At 60.3% G+C, this 18,887-nt stretch overlaps 2 protein-coding genes across 2 annotated transcripts; both read right to left on the bottom strand.

Moving 5' to 3' along the window:
* Positions 1–6,410: 6,410 nt before the first annotated feature.
* Positions 6,411–11,725, bottom strand: LOC146530587 (uncharacterized). The gene is made up of 3 exons (XM_085201283.1): positions 11,138–11,725; positions 10,413–10,627; positions 6,411–8,967 (listed from the first exon to the last, which is right to left on the bottom strand). The coding sequence occupies exons 1-3, from the start codon at positions 11,723–11,725 to the stop codon at positions 6,411–6,413; spliced, it is 3,360 nt and encodes a 1,119-aa protein (XP_085057409.1).
* Positions 11,726–11,740: 15 nt separating this feature from the next.
* LOC146530586 (uncharacterized) lies at positions 11,741–12,526 on the bottom strand. The gene has a single exon (XM_085201282.1). The coding sequence runs from the start codon at positions 12,524–12,526 to the stop codon at positions 11,741–11,743; it is 786 nt and encodes a 261-aa protein (XP_085057408.1).
* Between the last annotated feature and the right edge of the window lie 6,361 nt (positions 12,527–18,887).

Raw genomic sequence — 18,887 nt, 5'->3', positions numbered from 1 at the left:
CAAGTGCTGCGACGCATCCCGCACCCCTCTCTACTCGTGAGAAGGGCGGAGAGCCCGCTGCGACCTGGGTGATAATAGTCACCACCCCGGTGTTGTCGGCTACCCAGTTGTCTCTGTCGGGAACGCTGTAGGGCTCCGAAACAACCGCCACCTGGATAGACCACTGCGCCAAGCTTTGGACCAATAAGTCCTGGGCCCTGGCACAGTGGTTAATATTCGCCTGCAGCACACGGAGAGCCATTATTGGTCTTCCATGTGCTGCGCCTCCTCTCGCCCAAGTGGGGCGTCTGGCTTGCCCGCTAGTGGCCCATTTCCTCCCTTCCTGCCGCTCCTCCTCTTCCTCGAGGTGCTGGCTTTCGCACATATGGCGCTTCCCACTGTATGGTCTGCGGGCTGTTCTGCCGCCACGCAAACCGGGCAGTGAGGTGCCGCCGAGCACTGATTTTGTTTGTGCCCAGCTTGTCCGCACCTGAAACACTGCTGGCTCCTATCATGTGCACTGCTGCACTTCGCCGCCACGTGACCAATTTCGTGGCAGCGATAGCAGCGCAGGGCTCGCTGTTGCAGCAGTTGCACACGCGCCGAAACGAAGCCCACTAGGAGCCTCGACCCGCTGACCTTCTTCGCTGCCATAATAGGGCAGCGAACCCACACTGTGCCCAGACCATTTCTGTCCTGCCGGATCTCCCCTGCCTTCACTGACCCTTCGTCACATCCGCCAACTCGGCTTATAGCCTGCACCACCTCCTCCGAAGTGGCAGAGTCATCCAGGCCACTGACCCGCAACTCTGCGCACTTCACTGGTCTTGCGACCAAAACCTCGCTGGAGTCCAGCACCCCACGCAGCCGCTGAGCTAGGGTATCCGCCTTTTCGCTACTATTGGCGCCAGGTAGCTCCAGAACCCTGGCACCAGTAGAGGCGACTCTAAGACGCAAGTCAGAGATGCCCAGGTCTTCTAACTTTATCGCCTGCTTTACTTGTGACAGCACGTCTTTGTATGTCAACTCCTTGTTGACGGCTGCCGGCTGCAGAGTCAGCGTCACCGCCGCCGATCGCGGGGGGCGCAACTTGGGCTGCTTGGCAGACTTCTTCGCCTTCGTCTGCTTCCCACTAGGGACTACAGCCGCCTTCTTTTTGCCCTTGCGCACCACCACGCTCCAGCCCTCGTTCAAATCGGCAGGAGTGGGAGGCAGCGGACGAGGCTCCACAGACGCCGCTTTCTTTCCTCCCGTTTTGCTTTTCCCTTTCTTTAGGCCCTGTTTTTGCTTTGGGCCTGGATTGGCAGGCGCGACTAGGGTTGTCACAGTGGGCTCAGCCACCACCACTGAGACGGCCGCCTGTCGCCTTCTGTCCGCCGCTAAAGGAGGACGAACTGGCTTTGCCGGTAGGAGCCTGTCCTCCAGCGCCGCCAGCCGCGTATTAAGCAATGTGCCCACCTGCACCATTACCGTACGCGCCACGTCGTCCTCCTTTTTCTTCTTTTCGTGTCCCTGTCGCTGGGTCCTTGATCGTTCTAATTCCTCTCTCATCAAGGACATCTCTTTGCGCAGCTCCGACAGCTCATTAGTTAGACGGCTATTGGCCGCCCGCAACTGCGTCACCTCCTCGTTTGCCGTCTTATTGGCCAAAACTTCCACGGCCATACTAATGGCGCCGGCGGCCTGCTTAAGGGCTTTTGTAAAAGTGCCCTTAAGATTGCCGGATCTGCAGGCGACTTTGTTGATAATGGACAAGCTGTCCTTGACCTGGTGCTGCAGATCTTGCACCAGTTGGCCACTTACACTAGGTCTCGCCGAGTCGGAGAAATCCGAGAGCCTGGAGCTTGCCCTGGACTGCACCGACTCCATCATCCCCTCAACCTCTTCCTCCGCTTGTAGCCGAAGCTCCTCTCGCCGAACCGAACTTAACTTGGCCTTCGGCTTTTCTCTCTCTCCGCCACTTTCCGAAGAGCCGGAGCGGGTCTTCCTGCTCCTCGGCCTCTTCCGATACTTGCGGTCTCTCCGCATCTCCTCAGTTTGTGGCTCTATGGAGACACAACTATCTGCCCCCGACTCAGTGGCCGCCCAGAAACGGCCACGTGAGGATGTTGAGCCCGACCTGGACCTTCCGCTGACAATGGAGGCGATTTCCGCCACGTCCAGCCGCTCTATCACCACTCTCGCGTCTTTTACGCCACTAGCTCCACTTACAGGCGCAGAAGCCAGTTTACCGCCGCCTATGAAAGGCACAACGCCTTCTACTCCGCCCATCTCGGGCACTATCACACCACCGCCCTCCTCGGGCCCCACCACATCATCAATTTGGTTTTTAGTTTTTAAATCTTCCATATTGTTCCCACGAGCGTGGGGGAAAAACGGTCCATCCGAGCAGTGCCCCCTGTACTCGGATAAGCCTATTACGCCAGGGTGTCGGCCGGTACCCTGGCGGGACCAGCAGTAGCGACTGATCTCCCCATCAGCCATGAACCCCTCGCGCTGCTTCGCCGCTTGGGTTGGGGTAATTTTTTTATAGAGGTTTTCTTCCTCGCAGCCCGGCCGGTAAAGGCAAGGCCCTCGGTTCCACTCCTGATTACGAGACATGACCGCAACCAAGAGTGGCGTTCCGATATATTCGGCGCAGGCACATCACTGCACCTGCGTGGCGGTAGGGTGAGTACACACCACGCGCGCCCTCCGGTTCCTCACACTGTGTACTCTGCATGACAGAGGACACGCGGAGAACCACGTCGGATTATTAGCCAGCTAGCAATCATTACCCAAGGACGAATCCTGTGGGCACCAATTACTAGCCGCCCAGGGTGCACCGGCCCGCAACACTGTTCGTCCCCCCCGAATGACAAGCATTCGAGAAAGGGCCAACAGCGAGCGAACACACGAGGAGGTTATCCGACCAAGCACCCCAACCTTTTTTTTTTTTTTTTTTTTTTTTTATTAACGTGAGGAAATCCTTTTACGGATACCGGCCCGAGTGGGGACTCGAGCGGGTTATGTGGGACTCGCGGACTTGGCAGATGTAGGCCGTCCGCATACCCACTAAAACCTCACGGTGCTCCTCCTCGACCGCCACTGGCCGCGAGACGCGGGGACTATAATCGTCCACGAAACGCGGCGGCGGGAGCCTGCTAGGCACGTCGCGGAGTCAAGGGTGTGTGGGCACCCTCGACGGCCTGCTCTGAGTGGCGCGCGGGAGCAACCTGCGCGCGCCTACTCGGGCCAGGTTGGTAGGCGGCCAGCTTCCCCAAGCTGACCGCCCTCTGGCACATTAGGGCGGAAGGCGGCGGTCTTGTGTGCCGCCCTCCGGCGACCCGGTCTCCTACGGCGGATGGCGACTTCGGCAAAAGCCTCCCTCGCCCGTTCCGCCGACTCCTTCTCGAGCACCACTGCCTCGCAGAAGGATGAGACCGCGTCCCACGACGTCTCGCTGCCGGCCATAGCCTTGACCACGGCCGGCAGGGAAAGGTCGTCCCCTATGACGTCGCGCAAAGCGCGACGTTGAGACGCCCAGGCAGAGCACACCTCCAACGTGTGCTGGGCCGTCTCATCGAGGCAGTCGTCGCAGTGGTGGCAGCGAGCGTCGGGCTCCCTTCCGGCGATCCGACACAGGTAACCCCCGAAGCAGCCATGCCCCGTGAGCACCTGTGTCATGCGGAAGGTTAGGACGCCGTGACGTCGCGCTAACCACTGGCGGAACACTGGACGAACAGCCTCGATCGTCCTCAGGCCGGCAGATGGTGTTGCCAGCCGAGTTTCCCACATTTTAACCGCGGCTTCCCGCGCCTCCTCAGTGCGTGCTTGGCTTGCCGGTTCCCCGGACACTAGGCCTCGACGCCGGCAATAGACCGACGCCAGAGACAGAGCATCCAGATCCCACGGCATGACTCCAGCCAGCACGCACGCCACTTCACCGGAGATGGTCCGGTACCCCCGTATCGCCCGGATGGCCATCACCCTCTGCGCACGTCGCAGCAGGGTGATGTTGTGCCGGTCCAGGGCGTCCGCCCATACGGGAGCACCGTAGAGCGCCATCGATCTGACCACTCCGGTGTACAGCCGACGGCTAGAGGCGCTCGGCCCATTCACATTGGGCAAAAGGCGCGCCAGTGCCGCCGCTGTCTTCAACAGTTTCGGGGCCAAAGATGTAAAGTGGCCCCGAAAACTCCACCGACCATCCAGAACAAGTCCGAGGTACTTCATGCTCCGGGCAACGTCAATCTTGACGCCACCGACGATGATGTGGGCATCTGCCGGTGGGCCCTTTCGAGGAGCATGGAAGTAGATTGCCTCGGACTTGTTGAGGGAGACTTCCAAGCCCAGCCGCTTTATGCGGCCGACTACCTCCGCAACTCCAGCAGTCGCGAGGACCGCCGCCTCTCGATAGGTCCTCTGCTGCGCCAAGACCAGCGTGTCATCGGCGTAACAGAGGACCTTTATCCCCCTCAGGGTGCCGCCCCGCAGCACCCAGTCGTACCCGATGTTCCAGAGGATCGGACCCAGCACCGATCCTTGTGGAACACCGGCCGACACCACAAACTCCTCCCAACCTCCTCCAGGAGCCGGAAAGGTCACAGACCTCCCGGACAGGTAAGCCCCGATGACGCGGCGCAGGTATGGAGGCACACGATGGTATAACAGTGCCTCCTTTATGCAGGGCCATGGCAGGGAGTTGAAAGCGTTGGCGATGTCTAAAGACACCGCCAAGACTCCATCGCCTCGGGCCACCGCGTCCTGCGCATAGGACTTAACCTCTAGTATGGCATCCACCGTCGAGCGCCCCCTGCGGAAGCCATACTGGTGGTCCGAGAGGTCCGGACCTGTCCCCTCCAAATGGTGTTGTAGCCTCCTGGCTACAACACGCTCGAAGAGCTTGGCGATCTCGCTCAAGAGCACGATGGGCCTGTAGGCGGAGGATGAATCCGCCGGGCGACCCTCCTTCTTGATGAGGACTAACCTGCCTGTCTTCCACCGCTGTGGAATTATGGCTTGAGCCAGACAGGCAGTGAATAGTCCTCGCACTCTGGGCCCTAAGGTGTTCAGGGCCAGAGTTAGCGCCCGGCCGGGAATGCCATCCAAGCCCGGGGCGGTGCTCTTGAGCCGAGATCGGCGTACAGCTTCTTCGAGCTCCTCCTCCTCCACCGGTGGTGTGACGCTGTCCTCGTCGTCCTCCTCTACCTCCTCACGCGCTGCAGGGCGGGCCATACTGGGTGGTGCAAAACTGGCCCGCTGCGGGAATAGCGACGACAGAACCCCTCGGAGAATGTCCGGTCGGAGTGTCTGCGTCAGTGGTGGTGCCCAAGCCCGTAACCTACCGAGCACCATTCGGTAAGGTGTGCCGTACGGGTCTTGGTCTATCCCCGCGATCAACCGGTCGTGCGACTCGCCTTTCACACGACCGATCTCCTCCTGCAGCTGCGTTCTCGCCTCGACATAGACGCGGTACAGTCGGTCTTCCTCCTCCTGCACCTTCTGTACCCGTCTGCGATAGTGGCTGTACTGGCGTCTCGCCGCAACGCAGGTGTTACGCAGTTGCGCGATCTCCCACGACCACCAGTACACTTGCCGCCGTTGAGGGCGGCGCCCGGAACGGGGCATTGACGCGTCACAGATACGCGTCAGCGCCCCCTGCGCCCAGGATGCGGCGTCTTCTGCAGACGCCAAGCTCTGGGGCAGCCAGGACTCCACTATCGCGGCCTCCTCCAACAACTGCCTGTCGAGACGACCCAGTTGCCACCGCGGTCCGTACTCTCGCGAGTTTGGACAGGGGGCTGGTTGCACCGCTGAATGTGTGGAGATCTCGTATAAGATGTATAGGTGATCCGAGAGAGTCTCCACATCATCCAGCACTCGCCAGCCCCGAACACGACGCGCTAGGGCCGGGCTCGCGAACGAAACGTCCACGACGGATCCGCCCAGCCTTCGCACACACGTGTTCTTGGTCTCTCGGTTGAGCACAGACAAACCGGTGGCAACAACCCACTCCGACAGCGTCACACCACGCACATCCGTCGTTGCGGAGCCCCACACGCTGGACTTCGCGTTGAGATCGCCGGCCACTAACACCTCCGCCGGACGAAATCGTTCTACCATTTCCCCCAATCGTATAAGGAACTCTTCAAACTCCGCAAGAGTTCGATTGGGGGAAAAGTAGACCCCAACGACAACTAGGTCGCCGACAAGTGCAGCAACGCATCCCGCACCCCTCTCTACTCGTGAGAAGGGCGGAGAGCCCGCCGCGACCTGGGTGATAATAGTCACCACCCCGGTGTTGTCGGCTACCCAGTTATCTCTGTCGGGAACGCTGTAGGGCTCCGAAACAACCGCCACCTGGATAGACCACTGCGCCAGGCTTTGGACCAATAAGTCCTGGGCCCGGGCACAGTGGTTTATGTTCGCCTGCAACACACGGAGGGCCATTATTGGTCCTCCATGTGTTGCACCTCCCCTTCCCTGGCTGGGTGACTTGTACTAGCCGGCGCTTCCGGCCTCGTGCGTCTTCTCATCATTCCCCCCTTTTTATTGGCGCTGGATCTAGCGCAGGTGGCACTGCCCGCCTTGTGGTTTGCCGGCTTCTGTGCCGCCTCGCAAACCGGGCAATGAGCGTCAGCCGAGCACCCACGCTGTTGGTGTCCGGGTTGGCCACACCGGAAGCACTGATTGCTCCGGTCGACATCGCTCCTACAATTTGCCGCCATGTGGCCAACTTCATGGCAGCGGTAGCATCGCTGGATGCGAGGCTGCAGCAACTTGACTCTCGCAGAGACGAAGCCAACGAGTAGCCTTCCTTGGCTAACCTTTTGCGCAGCGCCGACTGGGCAGCGAACCCATGCTGTGCCAAGACCGGCCTGGTCTTGTCGGATTTCGCCGACTTTGACGTCAGCCGTAGCACAGCCACCGACTCGGCTTATTGCAGCCATGACCTCTTCTGAAGTTGCAGAGTCGTCGAGGCCACTCACCCTCAACTCCGCACACTTTACTGGCCTCGACACCTGCACTTCTTCCGGGCGAAGAACCCCGCGCAGCTTCTCTGCTAATGCGTCCGCCTTTTCGCCACTATTAGCCCCGGGCAACTCCAACATTCTAGCACCAGTGGATGCTACCCGGAACCTCACGTCGCTTATACCCAGGTCCTCGAGTTTGATATTCTCTTTGACCTGGGTTAGGACGTCGGTGTAGCTGAGCTTGTCGGCGACAGCTGGCTGCACCTTGAGCACGACGACCTGCGACCTAGGTCTCCGCAACTTCACCTTTTGCGACTTTGGCTTTACGGTTTGCGCCGCCGACTTCGCCTTAGGAGCGGCCTTCTTCTTGGCTCCCTTTCTCGCCACGATGTTCCACCCCTCCGTCATGTCTGTTGGAACTGGGGGAAGTGGGCGAGGCTCACCTGTAGTGGCAGTCTTAGAAGCTGCCTTTGCCGCACCCTTCTTCTTCTTTTTGCCCTTCGGGCCCTTTGGCGCAGGGTTTGCCGGCGCCATCAGCGTGGTCACGACTGGCTCAGCTCTCGCCTGTGTCTGACCCGCCTCTTTCCTCCTGTCGGCCGCTAATGGTGGCCGCAATCTCTCTTCCGGAGGAAGTCTCTCCTTGAAGGCCTCCAGCCTCGTGCTGACCATAGTGCCCACTTCCACCATTACAGTGCGCACTATGTCATCGACTGATAGAGCCTTCGCCGTTGCCTTAGGCGTCTCCACCGGCCTTGAGCGCTCCACGTCCGCTCTTAGTCGGGCAAACTCTCCCCTCAAGTCCGCCAATTCCGCCTGCAGCCGCGTGTTCGTGGCTCTGAGGAGATGTACTTCCTCGGATGCGGTCCTGTTGGCCAAGGTGTTTACGGCCTTGGATATCGCACCGGCAGCCTCCTTCAGGGCCTTCGTAAAGGTACCCTTCAGGTTTCCCGACTTGCTGGCAACCCGGTTTATGACTGCCAGGCTGTCTGACACCTGACAATGCAAGTCCGAAACAAGAGGCTCGTCGAGGCGATATCCAATCGACACGTCCGAGAGCCTGGAACTCGCGCGGCTCTGGATTGTTGCGGTGATAGTCGCAACCTCCTCCTCCGCCCTCAGCCGACTATCCTCGCGATTGGCCTCACTGAGCGACTTATTAGCAACAGCCAACTCGATGTTCTTGCCAGGAATGGATGTTGGGCCCTGGCTTCTTTTGGCTTGCTTTTCCTTCTCTTCATCCTCGTTTGATGACACAGAGTTGCCCTCTTTGTTACGGCGCCTCTTTCTGTCCTTCCGGAATAAGGACCTACTCCCCTCCACCGCGTTGGCACTGGTCGAGCCGACGGACATGACACTGTCCGCGTCCGACTCCGAGCCCGCCCAGAACCGACCCCGCGACGAAATCGACGACCTGGACCTTCCACTGATAATTGACGCAATCTCGTCCAGGTCCAGTCGTTCTACAACGACTTGCGCCTTCTTTAGCGCACCTCCTATCGGCACAGGTGCCGGACTGTCGCCCCTCCTGGGCCTCAATCTTCCCACAATTCTCTCCTCAGGTTCCACACCCAAAACACCGCCCCTATCGGGCACTCCCGCACCCTCGGCGACCTCCTCGGACAACACAACCACTCCTCCCTTCTCAGCGTCCACACCAATTCCGCCCATCCCAGGCACAACTCCGTCCTTCTCCACCTCCACACTCACTCCGCCCATCTCGGGCCCCTCCCCAGCAACATATCGGTCAGTCTGGCCCCCCCCAGATTCGTGGGGCTTGCGTGCCGAAGCACGGAGGGATTCTCCGATCTCGATGAGACCGGTACCCTCCTGAGGTAAAACAAAATTCTGCTGTACCGACATGTTAAGTTTTTGCTGTTCCACAGCGGGCTTTTCTGTCGGGGTGTGCTCCCCTAGGCCGTGTCCATAACAATGGACTAAAGACACGCCCATGCCTAGCTGGTTTTGGTCCGCGCCGGGAATAAATTCCCGGTCCACTCGCCCGCAAGTGCGAGTGGTTTCCCCTATCCGCCACCTGGGGACGCGCCCAGTAGGAGACCAGCAACTCCCTTGGGAACCTTTTTTTTTTTTTTTTTTTTTTTTTTTTTTTTTTTTTTTTTTTTTTTTTTTATCGTGAGGAAATCCTTTTACGGATACCGGCCCGAGTGGGGACTCGGGCGGGTTATGTGGGACTCGTGGACCGGCTGAAGGCCAATCCCAATACCCACTAAAACCTCACGGTGCTCCTCCTCGACCGCCACTGGCCGCGAGACGCGGGGACTAGAATCGTCCACGAATCGCGGCGGCGGGAGCCTGCTAGGCACGTCGCGGAGTCAAGGGTGTGTGGGCACCCTCGACGGCCTGCTCGGAGTAGCGCGCGGGAGCGACCTGCGCGCGCCTACTCAGGCCAGGTTGTTAGGCGGCCAGCTTCCCCAAGCAGACCGCCCTCTGGCACATTAGGGCGGAAGGCGGCGGTCGTGTGCCGCCCTCCGGCGACCCGGTCTCTTACGGCGGATGGCGACTTCGGCAAAAGCCTCCCTCGCCCGTTCCGCCGACTCCTTCTCGAGCACCACTGCCTCGCAGAAGGATGAAACCGCGTCCCACGACATCTCGCTGCCGGCCATGGCCTTGACCACGGCCGGCAGGGAAAGGTCGTCCCCGATGACGTCGCGCAAAGCGCGACGTTGAGACGCCCAGGCTGTGCACACCTCCAACGTGTGCTGGGCCGTCTCGTCGAGGCAGTCGTCACAGTGGTGGCAGCGAGCGTCGGGCTCCCTCCCAGCGATCCGACACAGGTAACCCCCGAAGCAACCATGCCCCGTGAGCACCTGCGTCGTGCGGAAGGTTAGGACGCCGTGACGCCGCGCTAACCACTGGCGGAATACTGGACGAACCGCCTCGATCGTCAACCGGCCGGCAGATGGTGTCGCCAGCCGGGATTCCCACAACTCAATCGCGGTTTCCCGCTCCTCCTCAGTGCATGCCTGGCTTGCCGGTTCCCCGGACACTAGGCCCCGACGCCGGCAATAGACCGACGCCAGGGACAGAGCATCCAGATCCCACGGCATGACTCCAGCCAGCACGCACGCCACCTCACCGGAGATGGTCCGGTACCCCCGTATCGCCCGGATGGCCATCACCCTCTGCGCACGTCGCAGCAGGGTGATGTTGTGCCGATCCAGGGCGTCCGCCCATACGGGAGCACCATAGAGCGCCATCGATCGGACCACTCCGGTGTACAGCCGACGGCTAGAGGCGCTCGGCCCATCGACGTTGGGCAAAAGGCGCGCCAATGCCGCCGCTGTCTTCAACAGTTTCGGGGCCAAGGATGTAAAATGGCCCCGGAAACTCCACCGACCGTCTAGAACAAGTCCGAGGTACTTCATACTCCTCTTGACGTCGATTCGGACGCCACCGACGACGATGTGGGCATCTGCCGGTGGGCCCTTTCGAGGAGCATGGAAGTATAACGCCTCGGACTTGTTCAGGGCAACCTCCAGGCCCAGCCTTCTAATTCGGCCGACGACGTCGGCCACTCCGGCCGTCGCGAGCACTGCTGCCTCGCGATAAGTCCTCTGCTGCGCCAAGACCAGCGTGTCGTCGGCGTAGCAGAGGACTCCAACTCCTCGTAGGGTGTCGCCTCTCAACACCCAGTCGTACCCGATGTTCCACAGGAGTGGCCCGAGAACCGAGCCCTGTGGAACACCGCACGACACTTCATATTCCTCCCATCCTCCTCCAGGAGCCGGAAACGTCACAGACCTCCCGGACAGGTAAGCCCCGATGACGCGGCGCAGGTATGGTGGCACTCGGTGATAGACAAGTGCCTCCTCAATGCAGGGCCAGGGCAGGGAGTTGAAGGCGTTGGCGATGTCTAAAGACACCGCCAAAACTCCATCGCCCAGGGCCACCGCATCCTGCGCATGGGACTTCACCTCCAGTATGGCATCCACCGTCGATCGCCCCCTGCGGAAGCCATACTGCTGGTCCGAGAGGTCCGGACCTGACCCCTCCAAGTGGTGTTGTAGCCTCCTGGCTACAACACGCTCGAAGAGCTTGGCGATCTCGCTCAAGAGCACGATGGGCCTGTAGGCGGTGGCTGAATCCGCCGGGCGACCCTCCTTCTTGATGAGGACTAGCCTGCCTGTCTTCCACCGCTGTGGAATTATGGCTTGAGCCAGACAGGCAGAGAATAGCCCTCGCACTCTGGGCCCAAGGATGGTAAGGGCCAGAGTCAGCGCCCGGCCGGGAACGCCATCCAAGCCTGGGGCGGTGCTCTTGAGCCGAGATCGGCGTAAAGCTTCTTCGAGCTCCGTCTCATCCACCGGTGGTGCGACACTGTCCACTTCCTCCTCCTGCGCTACAGGGCGGGCCATGGTTGGTGGTGTAAAATTGGCCCGCTGCGGGAACAACGACGTCAGCACTCCTCGGAGAACGTCCGGTTGGAGCGACTGCGTCAAGGGCGGAGCCCACGTCCGGAGTTTGCCGCACACCATGCGATACGGCGTTCCGAACGGATCCCCGTCTATCCCCGCGATCAATCGGTCGTTAGATTCTGCTTTCGAACGACCGATTTCTTCCTGTAGCGCTTTCCGCGCCTCGACGTACGTGCGGTACCGCCGTTCCTCCTCCTCTTCCTCTCGGCGTACCCGCCTGCGATAGTGCGTGTACTGGCGTCTCGCCTCAATGCAGATGACACGCAATTGAGCGATCTCTCCCGACCACCAGTACACTTGTCGCCGCTGAGGGCGGTGCCTGGAACGGGGCATAGACGCGTCGCAGATACGCGTCATAGGATCATCGTCAGATCAGGTGGCAGCGTCTTCCACAGACGCCAAACTCTGGGGCAGCCAGGCCTGCACTATCGCAGCCTCCTCCAGGAGTTCTCTGTCGAGACACCCAAGTCGCCACCGCGGTCCGAACTCTCCCGAAGTTGGACTGGGGGCTGACTGCGCCGCTGAATGTGTGGAGATCTCATATTGGATGTAGAGATGGTCCGAGAGAGTCTCCACATCATTCAGCACTCGCCAGCCCTGAACACGGCGCGCTAGGACAGGGCTCGCAAACGTTATGTCCACGACGGACCCGCCCTGCCTTCGCACACACGTGTTTGTAGTCCCCCGGTTGAGAACTGACAAACCGGTGGCAACAATCCACTCCTCCAGTGTCGCACCACGTACGTCCGTCCTTGCGGAGCCCCATACGCTGGATTTCGCATTCAGGTCTCCTGCGACCAAGACCTCCGCCGCACGGTGTCTTTCCACCATTTCCCCCAACCGGATTAGGAATTCCTCGAACTCTGCAAGAGTTCGATTGGGGGAAAAGTAGACGCCTATGACAACTAGGTCACCGACATGTGCCGCGACGCATCCCGCACCCTTCTCTACTCGTGAAAAGGGCGGAGAGCCCGCAGCGATCTGGGTGACCAGAGCTACCACCCCGGTGTTGTCTGCGACCCAGTTGTCACGCGCAGGAATGCTATAAGGCTCCGCAACGACTGCCACCTGAATCGACCACTGCACCAGGCTTTGGACCAATAAGTCTTGGGCTCTGGCACAGTGGTTGATGTTCGCCTGAAGCACGGGGAGCGCCATTATTGTTGCTCCATGTGCTGCAGCTCCTCGCCCTGCGTCGGGGCTTCAGGTCGGCTTCTGCTTGTTCGTCTCGCCGCACCTCTCCGCTTCCTCGATTGAGCGCACATCTTCGCGCACGCTGCTCCACCTGCCAGGTGATCCGCAGGCCTATTTGCGTCCTCGCAAATAGGGCAATGCGCCGAAGCAGAACAACCACTTTGCTTGTGCCCTGGTTTCCCGCACCTAAAGCAGTGTGCACTCCGGTCCTTGTCACTCCTGCAATTTGCCGCGACATGCCCTACCTCGTGGCAACGGAAGCAGCGCAGGACGCGAGGCTGCAGTAACTGCACGCGTGCCGACACAAAGCCGACCAACAGCCTTCCGCCGCTCACTTTCTTCGCTGCTGCCACTGGGCAGCGGACCCAGGCAGTGCCTAGTCCATTCCGGTCTTGGCGGATCTCACCCACCTTAACGGCGCTAGCGTCGCAGCCACCTGCTCGACTCACAGCCGCCGCCACCTCCTCCGATGTCACAGAGTCATCGAGCCCACATACACGCAGCTCAGCACACCTGGTGGGCCTCGAGACCTGCACATCGCCAGCATTAAGGACGCTCCGCAGATGTTGCGCGAGAACGTCCGCCTTCTCTCCGGTATTGGCACCCGGCAGTTCGAGAAGCCTCGCTCCCGTTGAGGCAACTCTGAACCTGACGTCCGTGATACCCAGATCCTCCAGTACCACCTTCTCCTTGATCTGGGTCAGGACGTCTTTGTAGGTGACTTCTTTATTGGCACCCGGTTGCAGCTTTAGTGCGACCACAGACGACCTAGGAGGTCGTAGCCTAGGTGCTTTTGGCGCAGATTTTGGACGCGCCTTCCTGCCCTTCGGCTGCTGCTGAACAACCTTCTCCTTCTTCTTTTTGCCCTTCTTGGCGACGACGTTCCACCCCTCGTTAGTGTTTGCCGGAGCAGGTGGTAGAGGCCGCGGCTCGGGAGCTATCGCCGCTTGTGCCTTATTGCTCTTCCCCTTACCCTTGCCCTTGCCTTTCGCAGGCTTTTGTCCTTTCGTGGGGGCTGGGTTAGCGGGGGGCATGAGTGTGGTCACTCTGGCCTCAGTCGCGCTTGTTGCCGAAGTTGAGGCTACATTCGCTTGCGTTTGGTCTGACGCAAGCGGCGGGCGCAAGCGCTTAGCTGGCAGTAGCCTGTCTTCCAAGCCTTCCAAGCGAGCACTGACCATGGTCCCGACTTGGATCATTATGCTCCTTGTGAGCTCGTCAGGTGCCACGAACTTCTCACTAGCAGATGGTTTGCCAGGTCTCTTCTGGATCTGCTGCTCCGCACCCCTATTCTCCTGTGGGCGACTGCGATCAAGGTCAGCCCGTAAAAGACTGACCTGACTTTGCATGTCCTTCATCTCCTGTTGCAGCTTGGTGTTGTGTGCTCGCAGTGTGGCGACCTCCTCGGTCACTGTTCGCTGAGCGAGCGTGTCCACAGCCACAGCTATAGACTTAGCTGCCTCCTTCAGGGCCTTCGTAAATGTGCCCTTCAAATTTCCGGATTTGCTGGCAACCTTTTGGATGATCGCCAGACTTTCTGCTACCTGACCTTTCAGGTCTGAGGTTAGCCTCGACTCCTCCAAGTCCAAATCCGAGAGCAACGACATACTGGACAAAGCCAAGTTTGTGTTGCTTTGCACAGCTAGGGTTCTTTGCGCCACTTCTTCCTCTGCCCTAAGCCGACGTTCCTCCAATTTTGCCTTCCTGGCCTCAGCCTGCACTTCACATAGTCCCGTTGTCGTGGGCCGTCCTTTCCCTCTCCTGCCAGCCGCGATTTTCGGCGCTGGTCTGTCCGACACTCCCTCTCCAGAAGAACCGGATTCGTCGCTCCTACGTCTGGGCCGCTTCCTTCCGTCTTTCAGGAAAGACGCCCTTACGGTCTTTGACCGCGAATCGACCGAGGTGAGGCTCTCCGTATCCGAGCCCTTCGACCCAGGCACCCCCCAGAACCTTCCCGCAGACGAGATGGACTCACGTCTCGATCTCGCATCGTCGGACGCAATCGTCACTCCTTCGCTCAGGTCCAACCTCTCAACCACGACCCTCGCTTCCTTCAGGACACCTCCGCTGTTATGAGGCACCTCTTCCAACACCTCCACAGTCTCCTGCAACTCTCCGCCTTCCACAGGCATCTCTACTCCGCCTGTCACAGGCACTCCCACTTCTCCGCCCTTCTCAGGCACTCCCTCTACTCCGCCCATCTCGGGCCCTTCCCCAGCAACATATCGGCAAGGCTGGCCCCCCCCAGATTCGTGGGGCTTGCGTGCCGTAGCACGGAGGGATTCCCCGGCCTCGTGGAGACCGGAACCCTCCTGGGGTAATGAATTGCAATTCTGCTTGTCCGACATGTTTGTTACTGTTCCACAGTGGGGCTTTTCTGTCGGGGTGTGCTCCCCTAGGCCGTGTCCATAACAATGGACTAAAGACACGCCCATGCCTAGCTGGTTTTGGTCCGCGCCGGGAATAAATTCCCGGTCCACTCGCCCGCAAGTGCGAGTGGTTTCCCCTATCCGCCACCGGGGGACGCGCCCAGTAGGAGACCAGCAACTCCCTTGGGAACCTAACCTAACCTAACCTAACCTAACCTAACCTTTTTTTTTTTTTTTTTTTTTTTTTTTTTTTTTTTTTTTTTTTTTTTTTTTATCGTGAGGAAATCCTTTTGCGGATACCGGCTCGAATGGGGACTCGAGCGGGTTATGTGGGACTCGCGGACTAGGCAGATGTAGGCCGTCCGCATACCCACTAAAACCTCACGGTGCTCCTCCTCGACCGCCACTGGCCGCGAGACGCGGGGACTATAATCGTCCACGAAACGCGGCGGCGGGAGCCTGCTAGGCACGTCGCGGAGTCAAGGGTGTGTGGGCACCCTCGACGGCCTGCTCTGAGTAGCGCGCGGGAGCAACCTGCGCGCGCCTACTCGGGCCAGGTTGGTAGGCGGCCAGCTTCCCCAAGCTGACCGCCCTCTGGCACATTAGGGCGGAAGGCGGCGGTCGTGTGCCGCCCTCCGGCGACCCGGTCTCCTACGGCGGATGGCGACTTCGGCAAAAGCCTCCCTCGCCCGTTCCGCCGACTCCTTCTCGAGCACCACTGCCTCGCAGAAGGATGAGACCGCGTCCCACGACGTCTCGCTGCCGGCCATAGCCTTGACCACGGCCGGCAGGGAAAGGTCGTCCCCTACGACGTCGCGCAAAGCGCGACGTTGAGACGCCCAGGCTGAGCACACCTCCAACGTGTGCTGGGCCGTCTCATCGAGGCAGTCGCCGCAGTGGTGGCAGCGAGCGTCGGGCTCCCTTCCGGCGATCCGACACAGGTAACCCCCGAAGCAGCCATGCCCCGTGAGCACCTGTGTCATGCGGAAGGTTAGGACGCCGTGACGCCGCGCTAACCACTGGCGGAACACTGGACGAACAGCCTCGATCGTCCTCAGGCCGGCAGATGGTGTTGCCAGCCGAGTTTCCCACATTTCAACCGCGGCTTCCCGCGCCTCCTCAGTGCGTGCTTGGCTTGCCGGTTCCCCGGACACTAGGCCTCGACGCCGGCAATAGACCGACGCCAGAGAACGAGCATCCAGATCCCACGGCATGACTCCAGCCAGCACGCACGCCACTTCACCGGAGATGGTCCGGTACCCCCGTATCGCCCGGATGGCCATCACCCTCTGCGCACGTCGCAGCAGAGTGATGTTGTGCCGGTCCAGGGCGTCCGCCCATACGGGAGCACCGTAGAGCGCCATCGATCTGACCACTCCGGTGTACAGCCGACGGCTAGAGGCGCTCGGCCCATCCACATTGGGCAAAAGGCGCGCCAGTGCCGCCGCTGTCTTCAACAGTTTCGGGGCCAAAGATGTAAAGTGGCCCCGAAAACTCCACCGACCATCCAGAACAAGTCCGAGGTACTTCATGCTCCGGGCAACGTCAATCTTGACGCCACCGACGATGATGTGGGCATCTGCCGGTGGGCCCTTTCGAGGAGCATGAAAGTAGATTGCCTCGGACTTGTTGAGGGAGACCTCTAAGCCCAGCCGCTTTATGCGGCCGACCACCTCCGCCACTCCAGCCGTCGCGAGGACCGCTGCCTCCCGATAGGTCCTCTGCTGCGCCAAGACCAGCGTGTCGTCGGCGTAGCAGAGGACCTTTATCCCCCTCAGGGTGCCGCCCCGCAGCACCCAGTCGTACCCGATGTTCCAGAGGATCGGACCCAGCACCGATCCTTGTGGAACACCGGCCGACACAACAAACTCCTCCCAACCTCCTCCAGGAGCCGGAAAGGTCACAGACCTCCCGGACAGGTAAGCCCCGATGACGCGACGCAGGTATGGAGGCACGCGATGGTGTAAAAGTGCCTCCTTAATGCAGGGCCAGGGCAGGGAGTTAAAGGCATTGGCGATGTCTAAAGACACCGCCAAGACTCCATCGCCCCGGGCCACCGCATCCTGCGCATAGGACTTTACCTCCAGTATGGCATCCACCGTCGATCGCCCCCTACGGAAGCCATACTGGTGGTCCGAGAGGTCCGGACCTGTCCCCTCCAAATGGTGTTGTAGCCTCCTGGCTACAACACGCTCGAAGAGCTTGGCGATCTCGCTCAAGAGCACGATGGGCCTGTAGGCGGAGGCTGAATCCGCCGGGCGACCCTCCTTCTTGATGAGGACTAACCTACCTGTCTTCCACCGCTGTGGAATTATGGCTTGAGCCAGACAGGCAGTGAATAGTCCTCGCACTCTGGGCCCTAAGGTGTTCAGGGCCAGAGTTAGCGCCCGGCCAGGAATGCCATCCAAGCCCGGGGCGGTGCTCTTGAGCCGAGATCGGCGTACAGCTTCTTCGAGCTCCTCCTCCTCCACCGGTGGTGTGACGCTGTCCTCGTCGTCCTCCTCTTCCTCCTCCTCACGCGCTGCAGGGCGGGCCATACTGGGTGGTGCAAAACTGGCCCGCTGCGGGAATAGCGACGACAGAACCCCTCGGAGTATGTCCGGTCGGAGTGTCTGCGTCAGTGGTGGTGCCCAAGCCCGTAACCTACCGAGCACCATTCGGTAAGGTGTGCCGTACGGGTCTTGGTCTATCCCCGCGATCAACCGGTCGTGCGACTCGCCTTTCACACGACCGATCTCCTCCTGCAGCTGCGTTCTCGCCTCGACATAGACGCGGTACAGTCGGTCTTCCTCCTCCTGCACCTTCTGTACCCGTCTGCGATAGTGGCTGTACTGGCGTCTCGCCGCAACGCAGGTGTTACGCAGTTGCGCGATCTCCCACGACCACCAGTACACTTGCCGCCGTTGAGGGCGGCGCCCGGAACGGGGCATTGACGCGTCACAAATACGCGTCAGCGCCCCCTGCGCCCAGGATGCGGCGTCTTCTGCAGACGCCAAGCTCTGGGGCAGCCAGGACTCCACTATCGCGGCCTCCTCCAACAACTGCCTGTCGAGACGACCCAGTTGCCACCGCGGTCCGTACTCTCGCGAGTTTGGACAGGGGGCTGGTTGCACCGCCGAATGTGTGGAGATCTCGTATAAGATGTAAAGGTGATCCGAGAGAGTCTCCACATCATCCAGCACTCGCCAGCCCCGAACACGACGCGCTAAGGCCGGGCTCGCGAACGAAACGTCCACGACGGATCCGCCCAGCCTTCGCACACACGTGTTCTTTGTCCCTCGGTTGAGCACAGACAAACCGGTGGCAACAACCCACTCCGACAGCGTCACACCGCGCACATCCGTCGTTGCGGAGCCCCACACGCTGGACTTCGCGTTGAAATCGCCCGCGACCACCACTTCCGCCGGACGAAATCGCTCTACCATTTCCCCCAATCGTATTAGGAACTCTTCAAACTCCGCAAGAGTTCGATTGGGGGAAAAGTAGACCCCTACGACAACTAGGTCGCCGACAAGTGCTGCGACGCATCCCGCACCCCTCTCTACTCGTGAGAAGGGCGGAGAGCCCGCTGCGACCTGGGTGATAATAGTCACCACCCCGGTGTTGTCGGCTACCCAGTTATCTCTGTCGGGAACGCTGTAGGGCTCCGAAACAACCGCCACCTGGATAGACCACTGCGCCAGGCTTTGGACCAATAAGTCCTGGGCCCGGGCACAGTGGTTTATGTTCGCCTGCAACACACGAAGATCCATTACTTAATTTCCATCCGTTGCACCTCCCCTTCCCTGGCTTGGGCTCTCGAACTAGCCAGCTCTTCCGGCCTCGTTCGTGCGTTCTTCTTTCCCCTCTTGTGGGTGGCGCTAGACTTGGCGCAGGCGGCACTTCCTGCCTTATGATTAGCCGGCTTTTGTGCCGCCTCGCAAACCGGGCAGTGTATATCGGCCGAGCACCCACGCTGT

Source organism: Heliconius melpomene, chromosome 17 (assembly GCF_056956725.1).
Source record: "Heliconius melpomene rosina isolate 202511_hmr_F chromosome 17, ASM5695672v1, whole genome shotgun sequence".
NCBI classification, from domain to species: Eukaryota; Metazoa; Arthropoda; class Insecta; order Lepidoptera; family Nymphalidae; genus Heliconius; species Heliconius melpomene.
Note: the sequence above shows the minus strand (reverse complement) of the source record. Positions and strands in the feature narration are given on the sequence as shown.

Bases quoted from the DNA above. Each gene is read 5' to 3' on its own strand.
- LOC146530586 (XM_085201282.1), bottom strand. From the start codon at position 12,526: ATGGCGCTCCCCGTGCTTCAGGCGAACATCAACCACTGTGCCAGAGCC.
- LOC146530587 (XM_085201283.1), bottom strand. From the start codon at position 11,725: ATGACGCGTATCTGCGACGCGTCTATGCCCCGTTCCAGGCACCGCCCT. The intron at 10,628-11,137 runs GTGCGAGGGCTA...GGTGTTCCACAG, and splicing joins TTACCATCCTTGGGCCCAGA to GGCTCGGTTCTCGGGCCACT. The intron at 8,968-10,412 runs GTCCGAGGCGTT...GCGCGTCCCCAG, and splicing joins CTGGAGGTTGCCCTGAACAA to GTGGCGGATAGGGGAAACCA.